Source organism: Neomonachus schauinslandi, chromosome 14 (genome assembly GCF_002201575.2).
Source record: "Neomonachus schauinslandi chromosome 14, ASM220157v2, whole genome shotgun sequence".
Classification (NCBI taxonomy): Eukaryota; Metazoa; Chordata; class Mammalia; order Carnivora; family Phocidae; genus Neomonachus; species Neomonachus schauinslandi.
Genome location: NC_058416.1, coordinates 62,071,298 through 62,095,294, shown reverse-complemented (window position 1 = coordinate 62,095,294; position 23,997 = coordinate 62,071,298). Strand labels below are relative to the sequence as shown.

Genomic DNA, 23,997 nt, shown 5'->3' with positions numbered 1-23,997 from the left:
AAAGTAAATTACATTATTTTTCCAGTTTTAGTGGCAAGCTTCTGTCAATTATATACTAGCTTCTGAATAAATTATTTTGCATGTACAAATGTAATAACAGGTGCCAACTTGTGCTTGGAATATGGTGAGAAAGTTCTAAGTGAGCACCCACATGGCAATTAACTCTCTGCATTTCTGACATAACCATTCTCAAACTAGTAATTAGAACTGCTCCATGCCAATACTTTCTGTTTCTGGCATCTTAAAAAAATAAACAAATAAAATCTACTCTGTGAATCACAAGTATATCAAATGCTCAAATGCTAATTTTAATTCAATTGTGTAGATTCATCAGCAGCTCACATATAAATGCCCACCCTTATAAATATATTCATGGAGGTGCCTGGTTGGCTCAGTTGGTTAAGCATCTGCCTTCAGTTCAGGTCATGATCCCAGGGTCCTGGGATCAAGCCCCACATTGGATTCCCTGCTCAGTGGGGAGCCTGCTTCTCCCTCTCCCTCGGCCTGCCATTCCCCCTGCTTGTGCTCGCTCTCTGCCAAGTAAATATATAAAATCTTTAAAAATATATATATATATTCATGAATATGTTAATAACAGCATTCCCATGATGACCATTTTCCTCCATACTGTTAACCACTTAAAACTATTTATCATTTATTAATATTCCTCTATGTACTGAGTACATGTTTTCAGTTAGAAACTTGTAAAAGTGTAAAAAGGAATATGTTTCAGTAATTCCTTAAACCTTTTTTTACTCGATATATGCTAATATGCTTTCAAAGAAATTACTATTAAATTCATTTCCCAAGTGACAAAATACAAATGTTGCCTATAATAAATAGAACATGTATATCAGCCACAAAGATTAAGAGCCACGATGTCTTTTCTGAGATATTTTTACCACAGAGAAAAGCAAGAAAAGGGATTTTATCTATTTACCAGCCCAAAAGTAGTATTCTGAAAATTAGAGTATAAACATCTCCCAGGGAATTACAGCAGTCCTAATAACTGGAAGTCTCCTATGTATATTAAAGAGTTAATGGGTAATTACTAAAGAACATGATTTATATTTTCATCAAGTTCTATGGCACTTTCTTAAGGATGTAACACACTGTTCTCCCCGAGGTACGGTATGATAGGGAGAATATAACTACAACAAAATGAGAGAAAGTCAGCATATTACTTAATTAAAAATGTAAAATGTTAAGATACTAAACCATAAGTTGATAATTTCTGTAAAACTGAATTTCTGAAGAAATTGGAAAAGCTATACACAAAGTCATCAAAATGAAGGAAATTCATTTCTAGGTTCTGTGAAAGGAGTATCATTCCTACATTCCAATATTTTTGTTAACGCACACACATGCACACACATACGCTGAGGATTTAATGACCATCTGCCCCAAGTAGCTAGACTCACAGTATCTCCCTATACATGATCACCCTTTCAGTTTTCATACTCATCAACTCTTCACACCTAAAGAAATGCAGTGATAAGCATAAAATGATCATTAAAATATCATAGACAATATCTGTAAATTATATCACAAAAAGCTATTTTCTTAAGAAATACAAATCAAGGGGTGCCTGGGGGGCTCAGTCAGTTAAGCGTCTGCCTTCGGCTCAGGTCATGATCCCAGGGTCCTGAAATCCAGCCCCTCGTCTTCATAGGGCTCCCTGCTGAGCAGGGAGTCTTCTTCTCCCTCTCCTTCTCCCCCTTCCCTGCTTGTGCACTCACGCACTCTCTCTCTCTCGCTCACTCTCTTTCAAAAAAATATATAAACTCTTAAAAAAAATACAAATCAACAAGGGAAGACCAATACTACATTAGAAAAATGGGCAAAGGATATGAATTGGGCAACTGATAATTACAAATGTCTCTTAAGCATATGACAAGGTACCCAATCTCATTCATTCATAATAATAAGGAAAATGTAAACTAAAACTATGGAATACAGATTTTCACCTATCACTTAGAAAACACATTGTGTATGAAAACAGACACTTTTACACAATGCTAAGGAGAGTATGAATTGGTAAAACTCTACTGAAGACCATTCTATACTTCATGAAAATTATAAACACACACTTCCTTTGAAATAACAATTCTAATTTTCCTACATATATGAAAAACACCTTTAGAACTATCCATTGCAGCATTATTTGTAATAGCAAAAAATTGGAAGTAATCTAGTAATTGTCAATAAAGGGCTGATTAGCTGTGAATTGTGCAAGACTGTTGAATCTCAGATCTGTACCTCTGAAACAAATAATGCAATATATGTTAAGAAAAAAAAAAAAGAAGAAGAAGAAGGTAGCGGGAGGGGAAGAATGAAGCGGGGGAAATTGGAGGGGTAGACGAACCATGAGAGACGATGGACTCTGAAAAACAAACAGGGTTCTAGAGGGGAGGGGGGTGGGAGGATGGGTTAGCCTGGTGGTGGGTATTGAGGAGGGCACATTCTGCATGGAGCACTGGGTGTTATGCACAAACAATGAATCATGGAACACTTCATCTAAAACTAATGATGTAATGTATGGGAATTAACATAAGAATAAAAAAAAATCAATAAAAATCCTAAAAAAAATAAAAATAAAAAAATAAAAAATAAAGGGCTGATTAAATCAATCACAGTATATCAATCACAGTATATCCACACAACAGAATATTATGAAGACATAAAAGATATAAACACTATGTACAGATATGAAATAATCTCCACAATATATTAAATGAAAAAAGGAAAGTTCAGAACAGCATAAAAAAGGAAGAAAAAATACTGTATTTTTGTTAGTTATGGATAAAATATCTCCATAAGGACAAAGAAGAAATTCAGTATTTATTGTCTGTGGGACAGAGACTGTGTGGCTAGGAGGCGGAAGCAGAAGGGTATAATTTACCATTTTTGGAGAAACAGTACTCCTGGAGTGTTTGAACCATTTGAATTTTTTCTGTTAAAATAAAGTTAATTAAATTGAAGAATTTACAGGACAAGTAAAGATTCTTCTGCAACATTTTAAGCAGGGAGAGCAGTGATAAGAGCAAAGACACCCAGGGCAGAGAGGGTAATTTAATTATTTCTGATGAGGTGAGTGCTTTGCACATTTATTAACACTTACAAAATAATAAATCAATTGAAAAGATTGACATTGACAAGGGCCCTGAAAAGTTAATGATGGATAATCTCATTAAAATGAACAAATGGCAACCTTACAAACAGACATCTGGTGGTAACCCTTTCTTTCAAAACAGGGTATGTTCACCACTTGGAAGAACATAAGTCCTTTTTAGCTTTAGGGTGGAATTTCCAGCTAACTTAAATGGTACAGTTTCATTATTGGAAGTGCTGTGAGCAGGCATGAGGAGAATGAAAGGCAGAGAATATGAGAAAGCTGATGAAAATACACTTCAATATGTGAATGGGGCAGAGGTCTTGTGGCTTTATCTTTGTGAATGTAGTCCAGCAGAGTATATTCGGAAGTCATGTCACATGCAGATGCCTTAGTTTAACTGAATGTGGTCATTGGCAATGGTATGACACAGGTGGATCTGATTACTGGCTGATAAGAGATGGTGGGCGGGAAATACTTACTTTTGATTTTTTTCAACCAATTGCAGGTAATAAAATGTGGTTATTTGACTTTTTTAGAAAGATAAAAAAATATTTAATAACAGTGCAGTCAATTCCAAAAACATTGTTTTTTTCCTAGCAACAAATACTTTATATATATGTGTGTGTGTGTGTGTGCACGCGCATAATATTCTACTTTAAGTACAATATTTGGTAATAGTCTTATCTAAGATAAACTGAGCTCAAAGATTTCATCATGAAATTCTGATTTCTTATATAGGACTAATAATAGGACACTTAATGAAGTGTCACAGTAGTAGTTGTTGATTATGTAGTGTAAAAACACTCATATAACATTGTGAAGATTTATAATGAGCCATGCTTATTTCCAATTCATCTTCTTACCCCATAATTCCAATATCTGGTCAAATATTAGCAGCTAAAGATAAACTGGCTTCAATCTAGGCATCTAGAGATCATCTTCTCATCACAGGATTTTTTATTAAATTTAGGGTAAGATTTAACCATTCAGAAGAATTTGAATGACAAGGTTTAAAACAAAGTCACATATAGCTATCACCCAGCCACCCCATCCCTCCCACCCCCCCTCCACTCCAACAACCCTCAGTTTGTTTCCTGAGATTAAGAGTCTCTTATGGTTTGTCTCCCTCTCTGGTTTCATCTTGTTTCATTTTTCCCTCCCTTCCCCTATGATTCTCTGTCTTGTTTCTCAAATTCCTCGTATCAATGAGATCATATGATACTTGTCTTTCTCTGATTGACTTATTTCGCTTAGCATAATACCCTCTAGTTCCATCCACGTCGTTGAAAAAGGCAGTATTTCATTTTTCGATGGCTGCATAATATTCCATTGTATATATATACCACATCTTCTTTATCCATTCATCTGTTGATGGACATCGAGGCTCTCTCCATAGTTTGGCTATTGTGGACACTGCTGTTACAAACATTGGGATGCATGTATCTCTTCAGATCACTACATTTGTATCTTTGGGGTAAATACCCAGTAGTGCAATTGCTGGGTCGTAGGCTACCCTGGCTTTTTTTCACTTCCGTTTGCACAGTGGGTGTTTTTCCATCCCTTCACTTTCAGTCTGTACATGTCTTTAGGTATGAGGTAAGTCTCTTGTAGGCAGGATTTAGATAGGTCTTGTTTTTTTTTTTTTAAATCTATTCTGCCTCCCTATGTCTTTTGATTGGAGCATTAGGCCATTTACACTTAATTATTGATATGTATGTACTTATTGCCATTTTTCAATCGTTTTCTGGTTGTTTTTGTAGTTCTTCTTATTCCTTTCTTCTTCTCTTTTGCGCTCTTTGTGACTGATGAGTTTCTATAGTGTTATGTTTGGCTTTCTCTCTCTTTATTTTTTGTGTATCTACCATAGGTTTTGGGTATGTTACCATGAAGTTCATACATACCAACCTAAGGAAATAGCAGTCTATATTAATTTGGTGGTCAGTTATGTTCAAACACATTCTTGAAAAACAAAAAGAAAAAGAGTATGTTCAAACACATTCTTGAAAAACAAAAAGAAAAAGAGTATCTTTTCCCCCCTTCTCTTCCCTTTTTACTCCCTTCTCCATGTTATCATATTTTACATCTTTTTATTCATAATTTTCTCATGTCTAATTACGGCCATTTCCTTTACACTTGAAGAAGTTCCTTTAACATTTCTTGTAAGGCTTGTTTGGTGGTGATAAACTTCTTTATCTTTTGTTTGTCTGGGAAACTCTTTCTCTCTCCTTCAAATCTGAATGATAACCTGGCAGTATTCTTGGTTGTAGAGGACTCTCTTCTGGCCTGCAGTTTCTGCTGAAAAATCAGCTGATAGCTTTATAGGTTTTCCCTTGTATGTAACTTTTTGTTTCTCTCTTGCTGCTTTTAAGATTTTTTTTTTCTAAGATTTTATTTATTTATTTCACAGAGAGAGACACAGTGAGAGAGGGAAAACAAGCAGGGGGAGCAGGAGAGGGAGAAGCAGGCTTCCCACTGAGCAGGGAGCCCGAGGACCCTGGGATCATGACCCGAGCCGAAGGCAGACGCTTAACGATAGAGCCACCCAGGTGCCCCTAAGATTTTCTCTTTAACCTTTGACGTTTTAATTACTATGTGCTGTGGTGTGGACCTCTTTGGGTTCATCTTGTTTAGAACTCTCTGTGCTTCCTGGACTTGGATGTCTAGGCATAATGCTAATTTTATTTTATTTTTTTAAATTCTTTTTTTAAAAAAGATTTTATTTATTTATTTGAGAGAGTGAGTGAATGAGAGAGAGAGCATGAGCAGGAGCAGGGAGCCAGATGCAGGCCTCGATCCCAGGACCCTGGGATCATGACCTGAGCCAATGGCAGAGGTGTAACCAACTGAGCCACCCAGGTGTCCCAATCTTCTTTAAATTCTTTATTTAAATTCAATTTAGTTAACATATATTAGTTTCAGGAGTAGAATTTAGTGATTCATCAGTTTAGGCATAATGCTAATTTAAAACAGTTGTAGCTATTTGTATTGGCAGAGGAAACAAAATGTTTCCTTCCCTAGGTTAGGCGCTCTTCTCAGATGCTTCCACAGGGCCCTGCGTTCACTCACTGTGGCCCTCATCACGCTGCTGGAATGGCTGCTCCTATACTGTCATTCCTGCTTGAGTGTAACTACTGTAAGGTCAGAAACCATTTTTATCTTGTTCATTATTGTGTCCCCAATAAAAATGGAAGCAATAATGGCACTTAATGCATGGCTCATTGTGAGAACTCCATGAATTAATGTACATATAAATCTTAGAACAGAATCTAACACAGAGTAAGTATGGAATAAACATTAGCTATTATTAACTACAGTGTACCTATCACACAGGAGACACATTAAATATCTGTTGTATAACTGAATGAATTTTGCCAACTGATTCTAGTTCTGAAATTGAGTGCTTCTTCACTCACGAGCATTTGTGACAGCTAAGTATGGCTGTTATGTTCTCTCAAACTTTCACCAAACCACCCAGTTCCCTCACTGTCTCTCCCATGTTGAGGTTTATGGACACGTCTTTCATATCCTCCTCACCTCCTATCTCAAGATCCATTTTTGTAGTTCATCATTATTTCTAAAACATTAAAAGGTAGCACTTATCCCAGTTCTTTCCAGCACCATAAGCAGCTAATTCATTATAATTTATTATAACAGTAATTACAATGTACTATGATAAGTGATAGTAGCAAAAGCAGACCACTCTATAAATGAATACAGAGAATAAGAAATTAAATCAGAAAAACAGTATCAGAGTAGTAGACATTTGAGTTAGGTTGTAAGAATAAGAAAGCATTTTTTAAGTGAGAGAAGAGGGGAAAGGGGCAATTCAGGTAGATAAAGAGCCCCTGGGTGCTCAGGGACTGGAGGAGAGGTTGCATATGTGAACAGTGAATGAAGAGCCTGGAGAGTAAAACTGGGGCCTGATTGTGAATGGTCCCCTATGTCATGTCAAGGGTCTAAACTTTCACCTACAAGTACCAAGTAGCCAACAAGATCTCTACACAGGGGCATAATACTGGTGGGTAGACTGTACATGAAAAGGGAAATAACATCAGGAGGCTTTGCCATGGCCCAAGCAAGAGATGCCAGGCCACTGCATGAGGAAGGCACAAAGCAGTGAGAACATGAAGGAGGCTCTGCATTCTGGAGACAATTCAAGAGTGTCAAGGGACCAAGATTCAAAATAGGTGGTATGAAAGAAGATCTACAGTAGCTGAACTACAGATTCTCTAACTCATTCAACACTGATCAAATATTTACAGATGCCCTATTATACTGGGATACAGCAGCGAATCAGAGAATAAAGGTCTCTGCTCTTGATGAGATAATTTTCTAGTTGGCAGACACCAATGAATAAGAAAACGGTGATAGCTGTGAGGAAGGAAATAAACAGGATAACTGATTTTAAAGAAAACGGTTGAGTGTGATAAATATATAAGGGTATTGAGGGGAGACTTGAGGATATGCCCTTTCAGCTTAGGCCTGAAGGATGCAAATAAAAAACCATAATCAGAATGGTGAGTGAAGACAGAATTTATAAGAGGAGTTTAAGATGTCAATAAGAAACGAATTAAGCACCACACTTGAGAAGAGATCAAAGATCATTATAATCGGATAATCACAAGTGACACCTGTAAGAGGCTGCCTCTGAAGAAATCCAAGATGGCTTAACTATCTAGATATCTTATCCCATAAAGATCAAAATGTTTGGAATATTCTACTTTAGTTCTCGTGTTGTTTATGACACAAGAAAGTGCAAGGGGAGAGAAAATTTTCATCACTTTGAGTACACGATCTCCTAAAAAACAGAAATTACGACTTTATTATTTTTTTTAGAGAGAAAGAGAGAGAGTGCATGCACATGCAAGTGGGGGGGGAGGGGCAAAGGGAGGGAGAAAGAGAATCTTAGGCAGGCTCCACGCCCAGCGGGGCTCAATCTCACCACTCTGAGATCATGACCTGAGCCAAAATCAATAGTCGGACACTTAACCAACTGAGCCACCTAGGTGCCCCCACAAATTATGACTTTAAAGTCTATTTTACATGCCTTCTAATATAGAGTTCTTACTGCAATAACATGAACATATAATGTTTCACAAATCTCAATTATTTTTATTGTTTATAAATAATATGACTAATATTGTATTAGGAATTTCTTCTTTACTGGGATTTTTTTCTACTGTTAGATTTTAAAATACAGAATTTTTAGTGGATACTGAACGTGTTACAGCTCAATATTGACAACACTGAGCTTTCCTCTAAAATCTACAACACTGAATTGCTTTCCTATAGAATCCACCTCAAGTTTAAAATATGATGTAAAATAGTATAAAATATATTACAAAATAGTATATAACAACTTCATAGCAAATTTTACTGAGCATATATTTAAAAAGTATACATTTTGCCTATACAACAAAACTGTTACAAAAATGAGAATGAATAAAACAAAGATTTAGTCCCACGAACTGTACTTTCTGCAGAGAAGTTTATGACTGGAGGAGCCTTAGCATATCTAAATGCCCTCTCCTCCCTTTCTAAAGATAAGTGGACAGAAATCTAGCAAAGGCTATGTGATGTAAGAAGTCACATGAATAATGAGTGAAAGAAAATGGTTCACCAACCATAAAGGGGCTTTTAAAAAATTACTACTGTTTATAAATATTATAAATTTTAAAGTGAGTTATTTGCTTGTAAAAAGCATTCTTCTATCAAAAGAAAGATTCTTTTTACACAGTATTACTTCTCTGATACATCAAGTTTTTCTTTTTCTACTACAGTAAATATAGTTATACCTCTACTGTGAAACAGTGTATTTGCCGTAGAATTGGGGTGCAGGGTCAAGCACACTACACACTCTCAACAAAGAGGCAATGATGGTTAGAGCATGCTAGGAACATTTTGGAATAAAATCAAATGACTTCTACTAATCTTAAAATTATTTTGTTTCAGTCTTTGACATTTCTATGATGCTCCTGCCTCCTCCCATCTCACATCTTCATATTATTCATACCTAAACTTAACATGATACCTTCCCCTCCTCCCATGCTTTTCCCATTTGTGTGCATGTGTGAGACAGACAGACAGAAAGACAAGACACACACACACACATGTTCTCTCAGGAACCCTCTTCTCCCCCAGCTCCAAATTTTATTCTCTCTGGCTCCCACAAACTTCTTTCCAATCTTGTTCAGAAGCCTATATTAAAGTATACATCTGCATTTTCCTTCCGGAACTCTCTTAAACTTTGTTCCAATACAATCTACTGTATGCGACTGTTCTTGCAGGAAAACAGCAGTAACACATTAGAGCACCTTCACCAGGATGAAGACGGAAACGCTGGCGTCAGAAGTGCTGAGAGTTTACTTCTGTGTTAGCCCCTAACCTCTCTAAGCCTCAGTTTGCCAAGCTGCAAAGTAAGGGTCACAGGATTACTCATGAGGATTAAATGGAGGAGCAACAGAGGTCACTTTATAGCTATAGGAATATAATACAGGAAAGCAGTAGGGATTATAGTTTGAGGAACAGATAAATAATTTAATTTAATAATAATAACACAGGGATGGATGATCAAACACTACCTAGACAGCAGTGGAGTAAAGGGCACTATCATTAATAAAACTTCCTTTTTTCCAATAAAAAGCTTATATTTGAAACTGCCAAACTAAATTCTCCATTCTCCAGCACCCATGCTCACTAGCCACAGTTGCTGGTGGGGTTTGGGCAGTGGCAGGGTACTGGCAGTAGGACACAGGCTGTCTCTTCTTTCATACAACCTGATGCACTAAATGGGTTGCTTAGCCAGTCCCTCCATCTATAATTACGTACAAGGATATCAAATTGCTTATGAGACACATAATATGTACTTACTGTCAAGGATATCAAATTGCCTTTGAGACACAGTAACAGCAGGCCTATCCAAAACTTCTCTATCATTCACAGAATAACCTTAATGGATCTCATTCGTTGTTTAAGAAGGAAATCATCACATCATGAAAGATTAGAATGAAAATGAATCTGCTTTCTAAATAAACAGATAATGAACTACAAGGCCCTGTGCTTTGTAAAGTAAGCCAGGTCTAATAAACATAATTACTACGTCACAGAACAACTGTAACACTTGGGAATAGGTTATGGATTTTACTTTTATTTTAATAAACTGCCAACTGAGTATATAAGAAATTTAACATGAAGTACTTTTAGTCTATGAAATCAGGAACATTATCAGCAACTGAGCTCAAATGTTTTGATACTAAGATTTTACCCTAATTTTATACACACACACACACACACACATACAGATACAAGGCAGTGTGAAACATCACTGATGATCAGATAATCAACTTGTTAAGTAAGAGGTTATCACTTTGAAAATTCCACTTGATATATACCAACTCACAGGTACAGAAGAAATGCTGTCTGAGTCTTAAAATGTATAAGCATATCTCAGAGATATCGTGGGTTTGCTTCCAGGCCACCACAATAAAGCAAATATCATAATGTGAGTCACATGAATATTTTTGTTTTCCCAGTACATACAAAAGTTATGTTTATACTATAACTCTAGTCTATTAAGTGTGCAATCACATTATATCTAGAAAAACAATGGATATACCTTAATTAAAAAATACTTTATTGCTAAAAAATGCTAGACATCATCTGAACTTTCAGCAAGTCAGAACCTTTTTGTTGGTAGAGGGTCTTTCCCTCAATGTTGATGGCTGCTGACTGGTCAGGATGGTGGCTGCGGAAGGTTGGGCGGCTGTGGCAATTTCTTAAAATAAGACAACACAGGAGTTTGCTGCATCAAGTGATTCTTCCTTTCACATTTTCTCTGTAGTATGTGATGCTGTTTGATATAATTTTACCCACAGTAGAACTTCTTTCCAAATTGGGAGTCAGTCCTCTCAAACCCCACCGCTGCTTTATCAACTAAGTTTATGTAATATACTAAATCCTTTGTTGTCATTTCAACAAAATTCACAGCATCTTCACTAGGCAGAGATTCCATCACAAAAAAACCAGAGAAAGCAGCTGAAAGAGAGAGAGAGAGAGAAGCAGCAGACAGCACTATCCTCAGGGAAATGAGCATTCTGAGAAGAGCCCGAGGGCACCGAGGAGTCCTCTCTAAAAATGGAGCAGTTTCCAGAGAGAAAAATGGAAAGTAAGGAAACAGAGTAGATGAGAAAACAGGACAGAACCAGTATCTACAAAGAGCTAAATCTGGGGTGGTGCCAGAGGATGACGTGATGAGATGGGGCTGGAACCGCCTCAGGGGCCCCAGCCTCAGTCAGCGCCTGGCCAGTCTCTGTGGGCACTGCCACACAGCCACCAGCCACTGCTGTTTTACTCTGCTTGTGAGATTTTTACTTAAATAAACTTTGAAAACATTTAAATTTCTTTCTTGGAACATGTTTGACAAAGTTCTAATCAAGAGCAAAACAAAATTTTTTTTAGCTTACTGGAATAGAGTAGGAAAAAAATACTTATTAATACAATTCTTTAAGCTCAGAAATGGTTCCTGAGAATGTGTGTGTTGAAAGGACTTCAGCAGTGCATTTAATTTACTCTATTAACCCCACAGGACTGTATTTATATCCTAAAAATAACGCTTGTTTCTCTGGAGAAAGCAATCTCAAACTTAACAAGCTGGGGAAGACAATTACAAGCTTAAAAAGTAATCTTTTCTACTATTTACTAAACCTTAACTGAGGATGTACTTTTGGATGTTTACTCTGAAGCATTTAATCAGATCTTACATCCTCTGGTTCTGTCCAAGAGGACAAGCTAGTCCATGATGTATTTATAATTATTCTTTTTTTTTTTTTAAAGATTTTATTTATTTATTTGACAGAGAGAGACACAGCGAGAGAGGGAACACAAGCAGGGGGAGTAGAAGAGGGAGAAGCAGGCTTCCTGCAGAGCAGGGAGCCCGATGCAGGGCTCGATCCTAGGACCCTGGGATCATGACCTGAGTCGAAGGCAGACGCTTAACGACTGAGCCACCCAGGCGCCCCTGTAATTATTCTTCAAATAACACATAGTTCACCCTTTTCCACCCTTTGAAGACTTTTTCTCTTGGTCTAACTCTATAAAATCCTAAAAAAAAAATAAGCATAGTTTTTCATTGGCCTATGACAAAAAGACAGACTATGAGCAGTATCCAGGCTAGGACAGAAAAGAAATGCTTATAGCTCTTATTCATACATATAAAATGGATTTATTTAAGGTGATTTATCAAGGGTGATCTGGATGACACATCTGTCACTTACTACCAGAGATAATTAGTCTTATTAGGCTAATATGGGTTAATATTTTCCTTCCATTCTTACCCATCGCACTGTATCCCTCCCCAAACTGTGTCATCAGAAGTTTTAAACTAGTACTTCAGATAAACTCTGTACTTTAGTCATAAAAGAAATTATACCCACCACCTATCATGTACTGAACTCTTACTGTGTGACAGATGCTGTGCTGCTGTATATAGATCTCATGAATCTTCACAACCATCTGTGTGATGTACAATATGGTGATTCAATTTGTAAATAAATTAGAGTGATTCTCTTTGGACTCTAAACATAACAGTTTAACTCACAGACAATGATGAATAATAATGAAATAAAGTAGCTAAAATGAGATTGTCAACTATATGAATATTAATTCCAATCACCTCCATTAAATATTTATCCAAACCCACTATAAAATAGTTAAATTATCAAATGTGTAGCCTCCTTCCTGAGTCCCTATTCCTTCCTGAAAAAGGTACTATATCTTTTAAAATGGAAAGAGTGGCAGAAAGATGGTGAAAAGCAAGTCATATGGGAAACTGACTGAACTAATTCAGTAGCATTTTATTTCTCATTTATAAGGAAGCTTTACAAAAATCTGTTTTATAAAATGGATTCACACACTTTCATTTAAACAACAGATTAAAAATTAAGAACAAATTTAATTTTAAACAAAATCAGAAATGAAAGAGGAGAAATAACAATTGAAACATAGAAATACAAAGGGTAAGAGAATATTATCAAAAATTATATGCCAACAAATTGGACAATCTAGAAGAAATGGATAAATTCCTAGAAACATACAACCTCCCAAAACTGAATTAGGAATACATAGAAAATTTGAACAGATGAATTACCAGCAATGAAATTGAGTAAGTTATCAAAAAACTCCCAGCAAACAAAAGCCCAGGATCAGACAGCATCACAGGTAAATTCTAACAAACATGTAAAGAAGAGTTAATATCTATTCTTCTCAAACTATTCCAAAAAAATAGAAGGGAAGCTTCTAAATTCATTCTATGAGGCCAGCATTATCCTGATACCAAAACCAGATAAAGACACCACAGAAAAAGAGAACTACAGGCCAATATCTCTGATGAATGGAGATGCAAAAATCCTCAACAAAATACTAGTAAACAGAACCCAACAATACAGTAAAAAAAGTCATTCACCACAATCAAGTGGGATTTATTCCTGGGAAGCAAAAGTGGTTCAATATTCACAAATCAATCAACATGATACATCACATCAGCAAGTTTTGGATAAAAACCATGATCATTTCAATAGATGCAGAAAAAGTATCTAACAAAGCACAATATCCATTCTTGATAAAAATCCTCAACAAAGCAGGTTAAGAGGGAAAATAACTCAACATAATAAAGGCCATACATGAAAAACCCACAGCTAATATCATACTCAATGCTGAAAAACTAAGAGCTTTTCCTCTAAGATCAGGAACAACACAAGCATGTCCACTCTCATCACTTTCATTCAACATAGTCCTAGAAGTCCTAGCCATAGCAATCTGACAAGAAAAAGAAATAAAAGGCATCAAAATTGGTAAGGAAGAAGAAAAACTTTCACTATTTGCACATGATATGACACTATACATAGAAAACCCTAAAGATTCTACCCTAAAACTACTAGAACTGATGAATGAATTCAGTAAGGTCAATGTACAGAAATCTGCTGTATTTCTACACACTAATAATGGAACAGCAGAAAGAGAAATTAAGAAAACCCCCCCCCAAAAAGAAAAGAAAATTCAATCCCACTTACAATGGCACCAAAAATAATAAAATACCTAGGAATAAACAAATAAGGTGAAAGATACTCTGAAGGTACTCTGAAACTGATGAGGAAATTGAAGACAACACAAACAAAGAGAAAGATATTCCATGCTCATGGACTGGAAGAACAAATATTGTTAAAATGTCCATATTACCCAAAGCAATCTATAGATTTAAAGCAATTTCTATCAAAATACCAACAGCACTTTTCACAGAACTAGAACAAATAATCCTAAAATTTATATGGAACCTCAAAAGACCTTCAACAGCCAAAGCAATCTTGAAAAAGAAGAACAAAACTGGAAGTATACAACTGCAAATATCAAGATATACTGTTAAGCTACAGTAATCAAAACAGTACAGAACTGGCACAGACACTGATAAAAATACATAGATGAAGAGAACAGAATAGAAAACCCAGAAATAAACTCAAAATGGATTAAAGACCTAAATGTGAGACCTGAAACCATAAAAATCCTGGAAGAGAGCACAGTCAGTAATTTCACTGACATCAGCCATAACACAATTTTTGTGGATATGTCTCTTGAGGCAAGAGAAACAAGAGCAAAAATAATTGGGATTATATCGAAATAAAAAGCTTCTGCAGAGCAAAGGAAACAATCAACAAAACTAAAAGACAACCTAACAAATGGAAGAAGATATTTGCAAATGACATATCCAATAAAGAGTTAGAATTCAAAATATAAAACAACTTATATAACTCAACACGGAAAAGAAAACCCAAATAATCTAATTAAAAATGGGCAGAAGACATGGATGGAAGTGAAATAAGTCAAGCAGAGAAAGTCAATTATCATATGGTTTCACTTATTTGTGGAACATAAGGAATAGCATGGAGTACATTAGGAGAAGGAAGGGAAAAATGAAGGGGGGGGAAATCAGAGGGAGAGATGAACCATGAGAGACTATGGACTCTGAGAAACAAACTGAGGGTTTTAGAGGGGAGAGGGGTATGGGGATGGGTTGGCCCAGTGATGGGTATTAAGGAGGGCACGTATTGCATGGTGCACTGGGTGTTATACGAAAATAATGAATCATGGAACACTACATCAAAAACTAATGATGTACTGTATGGGGACTAACATAACATCATCATCATCATCATCATCATAATAATAGAAGACATGAATAGACATTTCTCCAAAGAAGACATCCAGATGGGCCAAGAGACTCATGAAAAGATGCTCACCATCACTCATCATCAGGGAAATGCAAATCAAACCCACAATGAGATATCACCTCACACCTGTTGGAATGGTTAAAATTAACAACACAGGAAACAACAAGCGTTGACAAGGATGTGGAGAAAAAATCCTTCTACACTGTTAGTGGGAATGCAAACTGGTGCAGCCACAGTGGAAGACAGTATGGAGGTTCCTCAAAAAATTAAAAATACAATTACCATATGATCCAGTAATTCCACTACTGGGTATTAACCCAAAAAATATGAAAGCACCAATTCAAGAAGATATATGCACCCCTATGTTTACTTGAGCATTATTTACAATAGCCAAATTATGGAAGTAGCCCAAGTGTCCATCGATAGATGAGTGGATAAAGATGATGTGGTATAGATATACAACGGAGTATTACTCAGCCATACCAAAGAATGAGATCTTGCCATTTGCAACAACATGGATGGATCTAGAGGGCATAATGTTAAGCCAAATAAGTCAGAGAAAGACAAATACCATATAATTTCATTCTTATGTAGAATTTAAGAAACAAAACAGATAAACAAAGGAAAAAGAGACAAAAAAAACAGATTCTTAACTAGAGAGAACAAACTAATGATTGCCAAAGGGGATGTGGGTGGGAGGATGGGTGAGCACTGAGTAAGGTATAGAACTGTTCAATCATTATATTGTATATATGTCAACTATACTGCAATTTAAAAAAAAAAACAGATTTAATTTTGCCTAAGTTGATTCTTTCCTAAATTATTTTCAGCACTCATCAAAAGGATGGTAATAAATATTTTAAATATTATGATGGACAGTGTTGAAAATTCAGGTTAATCTTTCACAATGCCAATAAATAAAAGCAGTAGTACTTACCTCCTTTGCACTCTTAATTTTAGTCAGAAACGTGTGTAGCTCCATTGTTTCTGCAAACAGTGCCCGACATACTGCCTGATAATGATTTGGTGCCTCTGATTCAGTTGGAAGATGAGCAGCACATAACTACAGAAGAGGAAAATAAAATAATAATGCTCATTTATTATTTGGGGGTTTTGGTACCTTAAAAACAGACATACCCCATATATTCATATTTACATAACAGACAGCAAGGCAATTCCCATCATCCAAAACCTAATGCATCACAAAACCATCAGTAAAATCTACACAATTATATGGAAAACATGCTCTACTAACAAACACCCAACGGCACAGACGAACTTTGTAGAATTCGTTAGCTTCTATTTGAAAATGACAGAACATTTATACAAGTTTTGGTTGCAAGCAGAAATGGAACTACCATTTACTGAGTATTAATCATAACACAGGTGTTTTAATAGCTATCATTTTTTTTTTTACCATGCCAGGCACTTGTATTTGACACGTCATATACACAGCATAATAGCATTTACTCTTCAGCGTAACCCTGAAATATCTCCATTTTATAGCAAAGGAAACTGAGGCTAAGAGGACTCAAGTGATTTGTCCACAATTAGAAAGCTGACACGAGGGAGAAGGATTAAACACAGTCTTATGGGATGCTAAAGCCCAGGCTCATCCCGATACATGCTGAATTGTGTAATGCAGTAAAAAAACAGGGGCGCCTGGGTGGCTCAGTTGGTTAAACATTTGCCTTTGGCTCAGATGGTGATCCTGGAGTCCCAGGATTGAGTCCTGTGTCAAGCTCCCTGCTCAGCGGGGAGTCTGCTTCTCCCTCTCCCTCTGCTCCTCCCCCTCTCCCCCTGCTAGTGCTCTCTCGATCACTCTCTCTCTCGATCACTCTCTCTCTCTCTCAAATAAATAAATAAAATCTCAAAAAAAACCCTGTCAGAATGACAGGTGGACCATTGGGAAGATGCTGCATCAGTAAATGGAGAGTGGAACAAAGAAGGCAGAGGGCAGAATAACTCCACTGGTGGTAGCTCCGGTCCCAATGTCCTTTACTGTACATAGTCCATAACCCCCAAAACTGTTCGTGGGTAAAAGATGCAAGTTAGCATCATACACAACAATTTAGAAAAATCAAACACTATTTAATTTATTAGATTGGAAAGACACCCTATCATGAGTCTAGTGCATGGGAATAATTTTACTTTTGTAAAGTAATAATTTTGTATCCATGTATTATATTTTAAGGTACTTTATTTGCTTTAAAAAGCTGTGAGTTTGCCCTTAATTCTTTACTATATTCAGTAAATTTGATATTAATTCAATTACTGAAAATATCCATTTTATTATACTTTAATAATTTCTATCCATTGGAGAGTAAAAGATACCTTTGTAGATTATATTATCCTTCATAATGTGGCTTTTGTTTTCATTTGTAATAAGTATATGCAATTTACTAGATAGATTACTATCTTTAATAAAGTATATTCTTCTCAAGTATCTTGGGTTTCAGTAAGAAATTTTCTCCATAGTACCCAAAACAAGGCTAAGAAATGATTTATCAGAAAGCATGAAAAGCAAAAATCTCACAAGCTATACAATGGAATACTACTCAATCATAAAAAAGAATGAAATCTTGCATTAGCAATGACATGGATGGAACTACAGAGTATTATGCTAAGCAAAGTAAGTCGGCCAGAGAAAGACAAATGCTATATGACTTCACTCATATGTGGAATTTAAGAAACAAAACAAACAAGGGCACCTGGATGGCTCAGTTGGTTAAGCATCTGCCTTCAGCTCAGGTCATGATCTTGGGGTCCTGGGATCGAGCCCCGTGTCCACTCCCTGCTCAGTGAGGAGTCTGCTTTTCCCTCTCCCTCTGCCCCCTGCTCATGCTCTCTGTCTTGCTCTCTCTCTCAAGTAAAAAAATAAAATCTTTTAAAAAAATTATCATTTCCAAGTAATGAAAAGCAACTACTAAGAGTTTCATTTCTTTACTATAATTCCTGGGAAGAAATATATTTTATACAAGGACTCAAATACATGCAAACAATCTGTTTTATACACAACAAGTTCTCAAAACAAAACTTACACATTAAATTGATTTCATGATCCACTATTAGGTTGTGACCTGCAAGTTGAAAAACACTGGTATAAAGGTAATAACTAGGTCTAAAAATGTTTTTCAAATGCATAGGACATAATCCTACACATATATAAAATCCAAAAGAATCTACAAAAAACTATCAGAGCTAATAAGCAATTTCAGCAAAGTTGTGGAATACATGATCAACACACACAAAAAGGTGTATTTCTGTATTAATGAACAATCAGAAAAAGAAATTAAGAAAGCAATTCCATTCATAAAAGTATTAAAAAACGATTAAGCAATAAATTTAACCAAGGAGGTACAAGATATACATACTGAAAACTATAAAACATTGCTGAAAGACCCAAATAAATGGAAAAACATCCCATATTCATGGGTTGGAAGATTTAATACTGTTAAAATGGTAATACTACACAAAGTGATCTAGACATTGAATGCAATCCCTAATACCAACGATTTTTTTTTTTTTTTTGAAGAAACAGAAAAGCTGATCCTAAAATTCATATGGAGCTGCAAGGGGCCTCAAACAGCCAAAACAATCTTGAAAAGAACAAAGTTGGAAGACTTACAGATTGAATTTCAAAACTTACTATAAAGTTACTGTAATCCAATCAATGTGGTATATAAGGAAAGACCTATAAATCAATGAAATAGAACTGAGAGTTCAGAAATAAACCCATATATCTTTGGTTGATTAATTTTTGACAAAAGTGCCTAGACCATTAAATGAGAAAAGAACACTCTCTTCAACAAATGATGCTAAGAACACTGGATATCCACATGCAGAAAAATGAAGTTCACCCCTAACTCATACTATATATATAAAAACTAACTCAAAATGGATCAGAGACCTAAATATAACAGCCCAAAATATAAAACTCTGAAAACATAGGGATAAACCTTCTTGTTCATGGATTTGGTAATGATTTTTTAGATACGACACCAAAGCATAACCAATAACAATAAAATGGATAAATTAGACTTCATCAAAGTTAAAAGTTTTTGTACATCAAGGGACATTTTCAAGAGAGTTAAAAGGCCCACATTATGGGAGAAAATATTTGCAAATCAGATTATCTGATAAGGGTCTACTATTCAGAATATATAAAGAACTTTTTTTAAGAGATTATTTATTTGAGAGAGAAAGAGAGTGGGGGCTAGGGGAGAGGGAGAGAGAGAATCCCAAGCAGGCTCCACACCCAGAGCCAAGCCCAACATAGGGCTCTATCATCTCACAACCCTGAGATCATGACCTGGGCTGAAACCAAGATGCTTAACTGACCGAGCTACCCAGACAGCCCTATAAAGAACTCTTAAACACAACAAAAAGACAACTCAATTTAAAAACTGACATTTTTCCAAAGAAAATATACAAGTGACCAAAAAGCACATAAAAAGATGCTCAACACCATTAATCATTAGAGAAATGCAAGTCAAAACCAGAATGAGATACCACTCAGACCCAGTAGGATGGCTACAAAAACAAAAACCAAAAATGGAAAATGAATGTTGATGAGAACGTGGAGATACTAGAACCCTTGTGTATTGCTGGTAGAAATGTAAAATGGACAGCCACTAAGAAAAACAGTGTGGTGATTTATCAAAAAGTTACCATGTGATCCAGCAATTCCACCTTAGGTAGGATACAGTTAACCTTGAACAACATGGGTTTGAACTGCTAAGGTACACTTACATGCAGATTTTTAAAATATAAATACAGTACAGTACTGTGTTGTATTTGTAAGTGTATTTTCTCCTCCACATGATTTTCTTAATAACACTTTTTCTAGCTTGCTTTATTTTAAGAATACAGTAAATAATACATATAACATATAAACTATGTATTAACTGACTGTTTATGTATTCAGAAAGGCTTCTGGTCAACACTTGGCTTCCTTAGCAGTTAGGTTTTTGGGGAATCAACACGAGGTTATATATGCAAATTTTTGGCTGTGCAGGGGGTCAATGTCCCTAACCTCTGCATTGTTCAAGGGTCAACTGTTTATCAAAAAGAATAGAAAGCCAGTGTTCAAACAAAAGCTTGTATATCAATGTTCATACCAGCAACTATTCATAGTAGCCAAAGGTGGAAACAATTCAAATATTCTGAACTAATACTTGGAAAAACAAAATGTGGTATATACATACAGTGAAATCTTACTCATTCATAACAAGGAATAAAGTACTGACACACACCATAACATGGATGAACCTTAACACCATTATGCTAAGTAAAAGCAGCAAGACACAAAAGGTCATATATTGTATGATTCTATTTATATGAAATTCCCAGAATACACAAATCCACAAAGTCAGAAAGCTGATTAGTGGTTGCCAGAGGCTGAAAGACAAGGGATAAGAAGTGATGAGTATGGGGTTTCCATTTGAGGTGATAAAAAAGCTCTGGAACTAGATAATGATTATGGTTGAACAATATTGTGAATGTACTTAATACCACTAAATTGTACACTTTAAAATAATTTAAATGATAAGTTGTATGTGTATTTTACCGCAATTTAAAATACGTTTTAAAAACTTAACAAAGAATAATGAAATTCCACAAAGTCTCCATTGAGACAGAGGGAGAAACAGTCCCACAGAGGAGAAATAATCCAAGTGGTTATTTCAGTGTCCATGAACTGCTTGATATTTATTTTGTTCTTTGTTCCTGAATGCATCATTTCATTTAATCCTTACAACAATCCAACTGATAGATATGGAAACTGAGATTTAGAATAGCTGAGTAATTTACCCAAATCACACAGCTAGGCAGCAGAACTGGAGTTGAACCCAAGCAGTCTACCTATAGATCTAAGCCAAGTTCTTATGCACTCTACTCTAGAATGAATGTTTATTACTTTTATATTAAAGAAAGTCATGTTTTTCAAGTATTTAAGCATACAGCATGGTATACAGTAAACATACAACAAAACCATCTTTTACAGTTACCAAAAAAAAAAAAAAAGGGACAATATGGGGGAAGAGGAACATAATTAGCAGGAGTAGGTTCTGACCCACATCTATCAACACGAGGTTATATGACCTTAGACAATTTATTTGACATTTGTTAGATTTCAGTTTATTTCAAGAGAGGATGGACTGTGTTATCTCTTACTTAACCTACCTGCCATTGTTCTATAAATAAATTTTTAAGGTTAATTTTAAATGCCACCTAAAGGCTGATGACTCCCCAACTCCTACTCTAGGCCACTCCTGATATTTGTTAACCAGAAAAAGAGCTATTTTACTTCTATTCTTTTTAAAAAATATTTTTTAAATTTATTTGAGAGAGAAAGAATGCACGCAAGAGAGAAAGCACAAGCAGGGGGCGGGGGTAGAGGGAGAGGGAGAAGCAGGCTCCCCACTGAGCAGGGAGCCCAATGCAGGGCTCAACCCCAGGACCCTGGGATCAAGACCTGAGCCAAAGGCAGATGCTTAACCGACTAAGCCACCCAGACACCCCTATTTTACCTTTACTCTTGAAAGATATTTCACTAGGTAAAGAATTTTAGGTTCTATTTTAGAACTTCAAAGATATCATTCCATTATGTCTTCCAGTTTCTGCTGTTTCTACTGAGAAGTTAGTGCAGTCTAATTTTTCCTCTAAGATTTTAGATTTTCTGTTTGTGATTTTTGGCAGCTTAACTACAAGAAACTAAGTTATTTTCATATTATTTTACTTGCTCTTGATTTGTGGGGCTTCTTGAATTGGTGGCATAGTATTTTCCATGGTTTTGGAAAATTCTTAGTTTGTATTAACTAATACGTATTAACTACATTAGTTATTACCTTAGTATGTATTAATTCTTAGTATTCAAATATTTCTTCCATCCTCCCTTTTCCTTGCCCTCCTTTTAGGATTTTAATTAAATATACTGCCTTTGTATCTGACCCTTTATTCTGTACTCTATTCTTTTTGTGTCTCTGCACTTCATTCTCAGTATTTTCTACTGACGATACTCCATTTCATTCTTTTTCTCTTCAGCTCTGTCTAGTCTATTCACTAAACTTTTATTTCAGTTACTTTATTTTTTGGTTCTAAATTTCCATTTGGTTCTTTTTTATGTTTTCCAGTTTTCTGCTCAAAGTTTCAATCCTGACTCTTGGAATCTTGAACATAAATTAAAAGTCAATCTGACAACTCCATTATCTGGATTCCCTGTATAGAATCATTAATACTATTGCTAGAATCCAAATAAATTTTCTGAAGTTTTCATTAAACACGTAAGACCTTGTTATATATTTTCAACAAAACTTGAAAATATCTGCAAACTTTGTCTAGATAGATGTGATTAGAAAAAAAGGACAACCTACAATACTTTCTAACATTTTGAAACATTTTCATTTTTTTGTCAAGTAAGTTAGCATCTATATTTTTGAATGCACCAACTAGGAGAAAAAAATTTATTTATTTTTTAAGTAGGCTCCACGCCCAGCTTGGAGCTTGAACTCACAACCCTGAGATCAAGACCTGAGCTGAGATCAAGAGTTGGACGCTTAACTGACTGAGCCACCCAGGTGCTCTGAAAAAATTTTATTTGATATCACATCAAAGATGTATGCCAGTAACTCAGAAATTCTACATATTATCCACTGATTTTTTTTACCCTAATTAGTATCAAAATACTATACAGACCATCAAGTTCTTAAAACTTTGGCACTATTAACTGAGAATAGAGTTTTTGCTTAAATTCTATATTTCAAAGCATTTAGCAATCCATCACCCTTTGCTTAGAAACATTTAATTGCAATGTTTGTAAACTCAATCATCCCAGAAAAGAAAATGGCATAATCAAAATGGTATCTTCTCAAATGTTTAGAATTTATCACATTACAGTCCTCTGTTGATAATACTAGACTACAGGATTTCCTCATAATTTATTGTCGACTGTTGAAATTCAAATGTTTTTAAAAATGTTCAGTTCACAAAGCTTAGAATTTTATTTGCAAAACCTAAGTAAAATATCATTTTAAACTATAACTAAAATGTTTTGCCTAATGAATGTAATCATATATTTATCATAAGAAATCAACAACTAAACAAACAAAAAACTGTATAAAAAACATCTTCACTAAATTTAGCATCATATAGTTAGGATAAGTTACTAAATTTTTGCCTAAATCAGAAAAAACAAATTAGTATGTTCCCAGCAAATTTCAAAACTTAAAGAACACAACATTCTGAAGTACAGAGAATTGCAGTTTCCTTCTTTGGAGTCTTTCTAATTTGACTGATGAACACTGTTCACCCAACTAACCTATGTTCGCAGGATCTTAATTCAGTAATGACAAGCTTGTATATGCTCCATTAAACCCATGCCACCTTCATACATAAATGAAAATAATAGATTGATCCTGTATCAGCTATTTGGTTTCTTTTAAGAAATTTATTTCTTTGAGAGAGTGAGAGAGAATGTGAGCAGAGTAAGTGCAGGGAGGGTCAGAGGGAGAGAGAAACTTTAGCAGATTCCCCCCTGAGCACAGAGCCCAACTTGGGGCTCCATCTCATGACCCTGAGATCATGACCTGAGCTGAAACCAAGATTCAGTTTCTTAACCAACTGTGCCACCCAAGCACCCTGTATCAGCTATTTGTAATACATGTA

At 35.5% G+C, this 23,997-nt stretch overlaps 1 protein-coding gene across 1 annotated transcript in view; it reads right to left on the bottom strand.

Annotated features, from left to right (window-relative positions):
- SPIRE1 (spire type actin nucleation factor 1) overlaps window positions 1–23,997 on the bottom strand; it is a 203,270-nt gene that overhangs the window by 84,121 nt on the left and 95,152 nt on the right. The window contains 1 exon segment of the mRNA XM_021683011.1: window positions 16,271–16,396. Coding sequence (XP_021538686.1) covers window positions 16,271–16,396 — 126 coding nt within the window.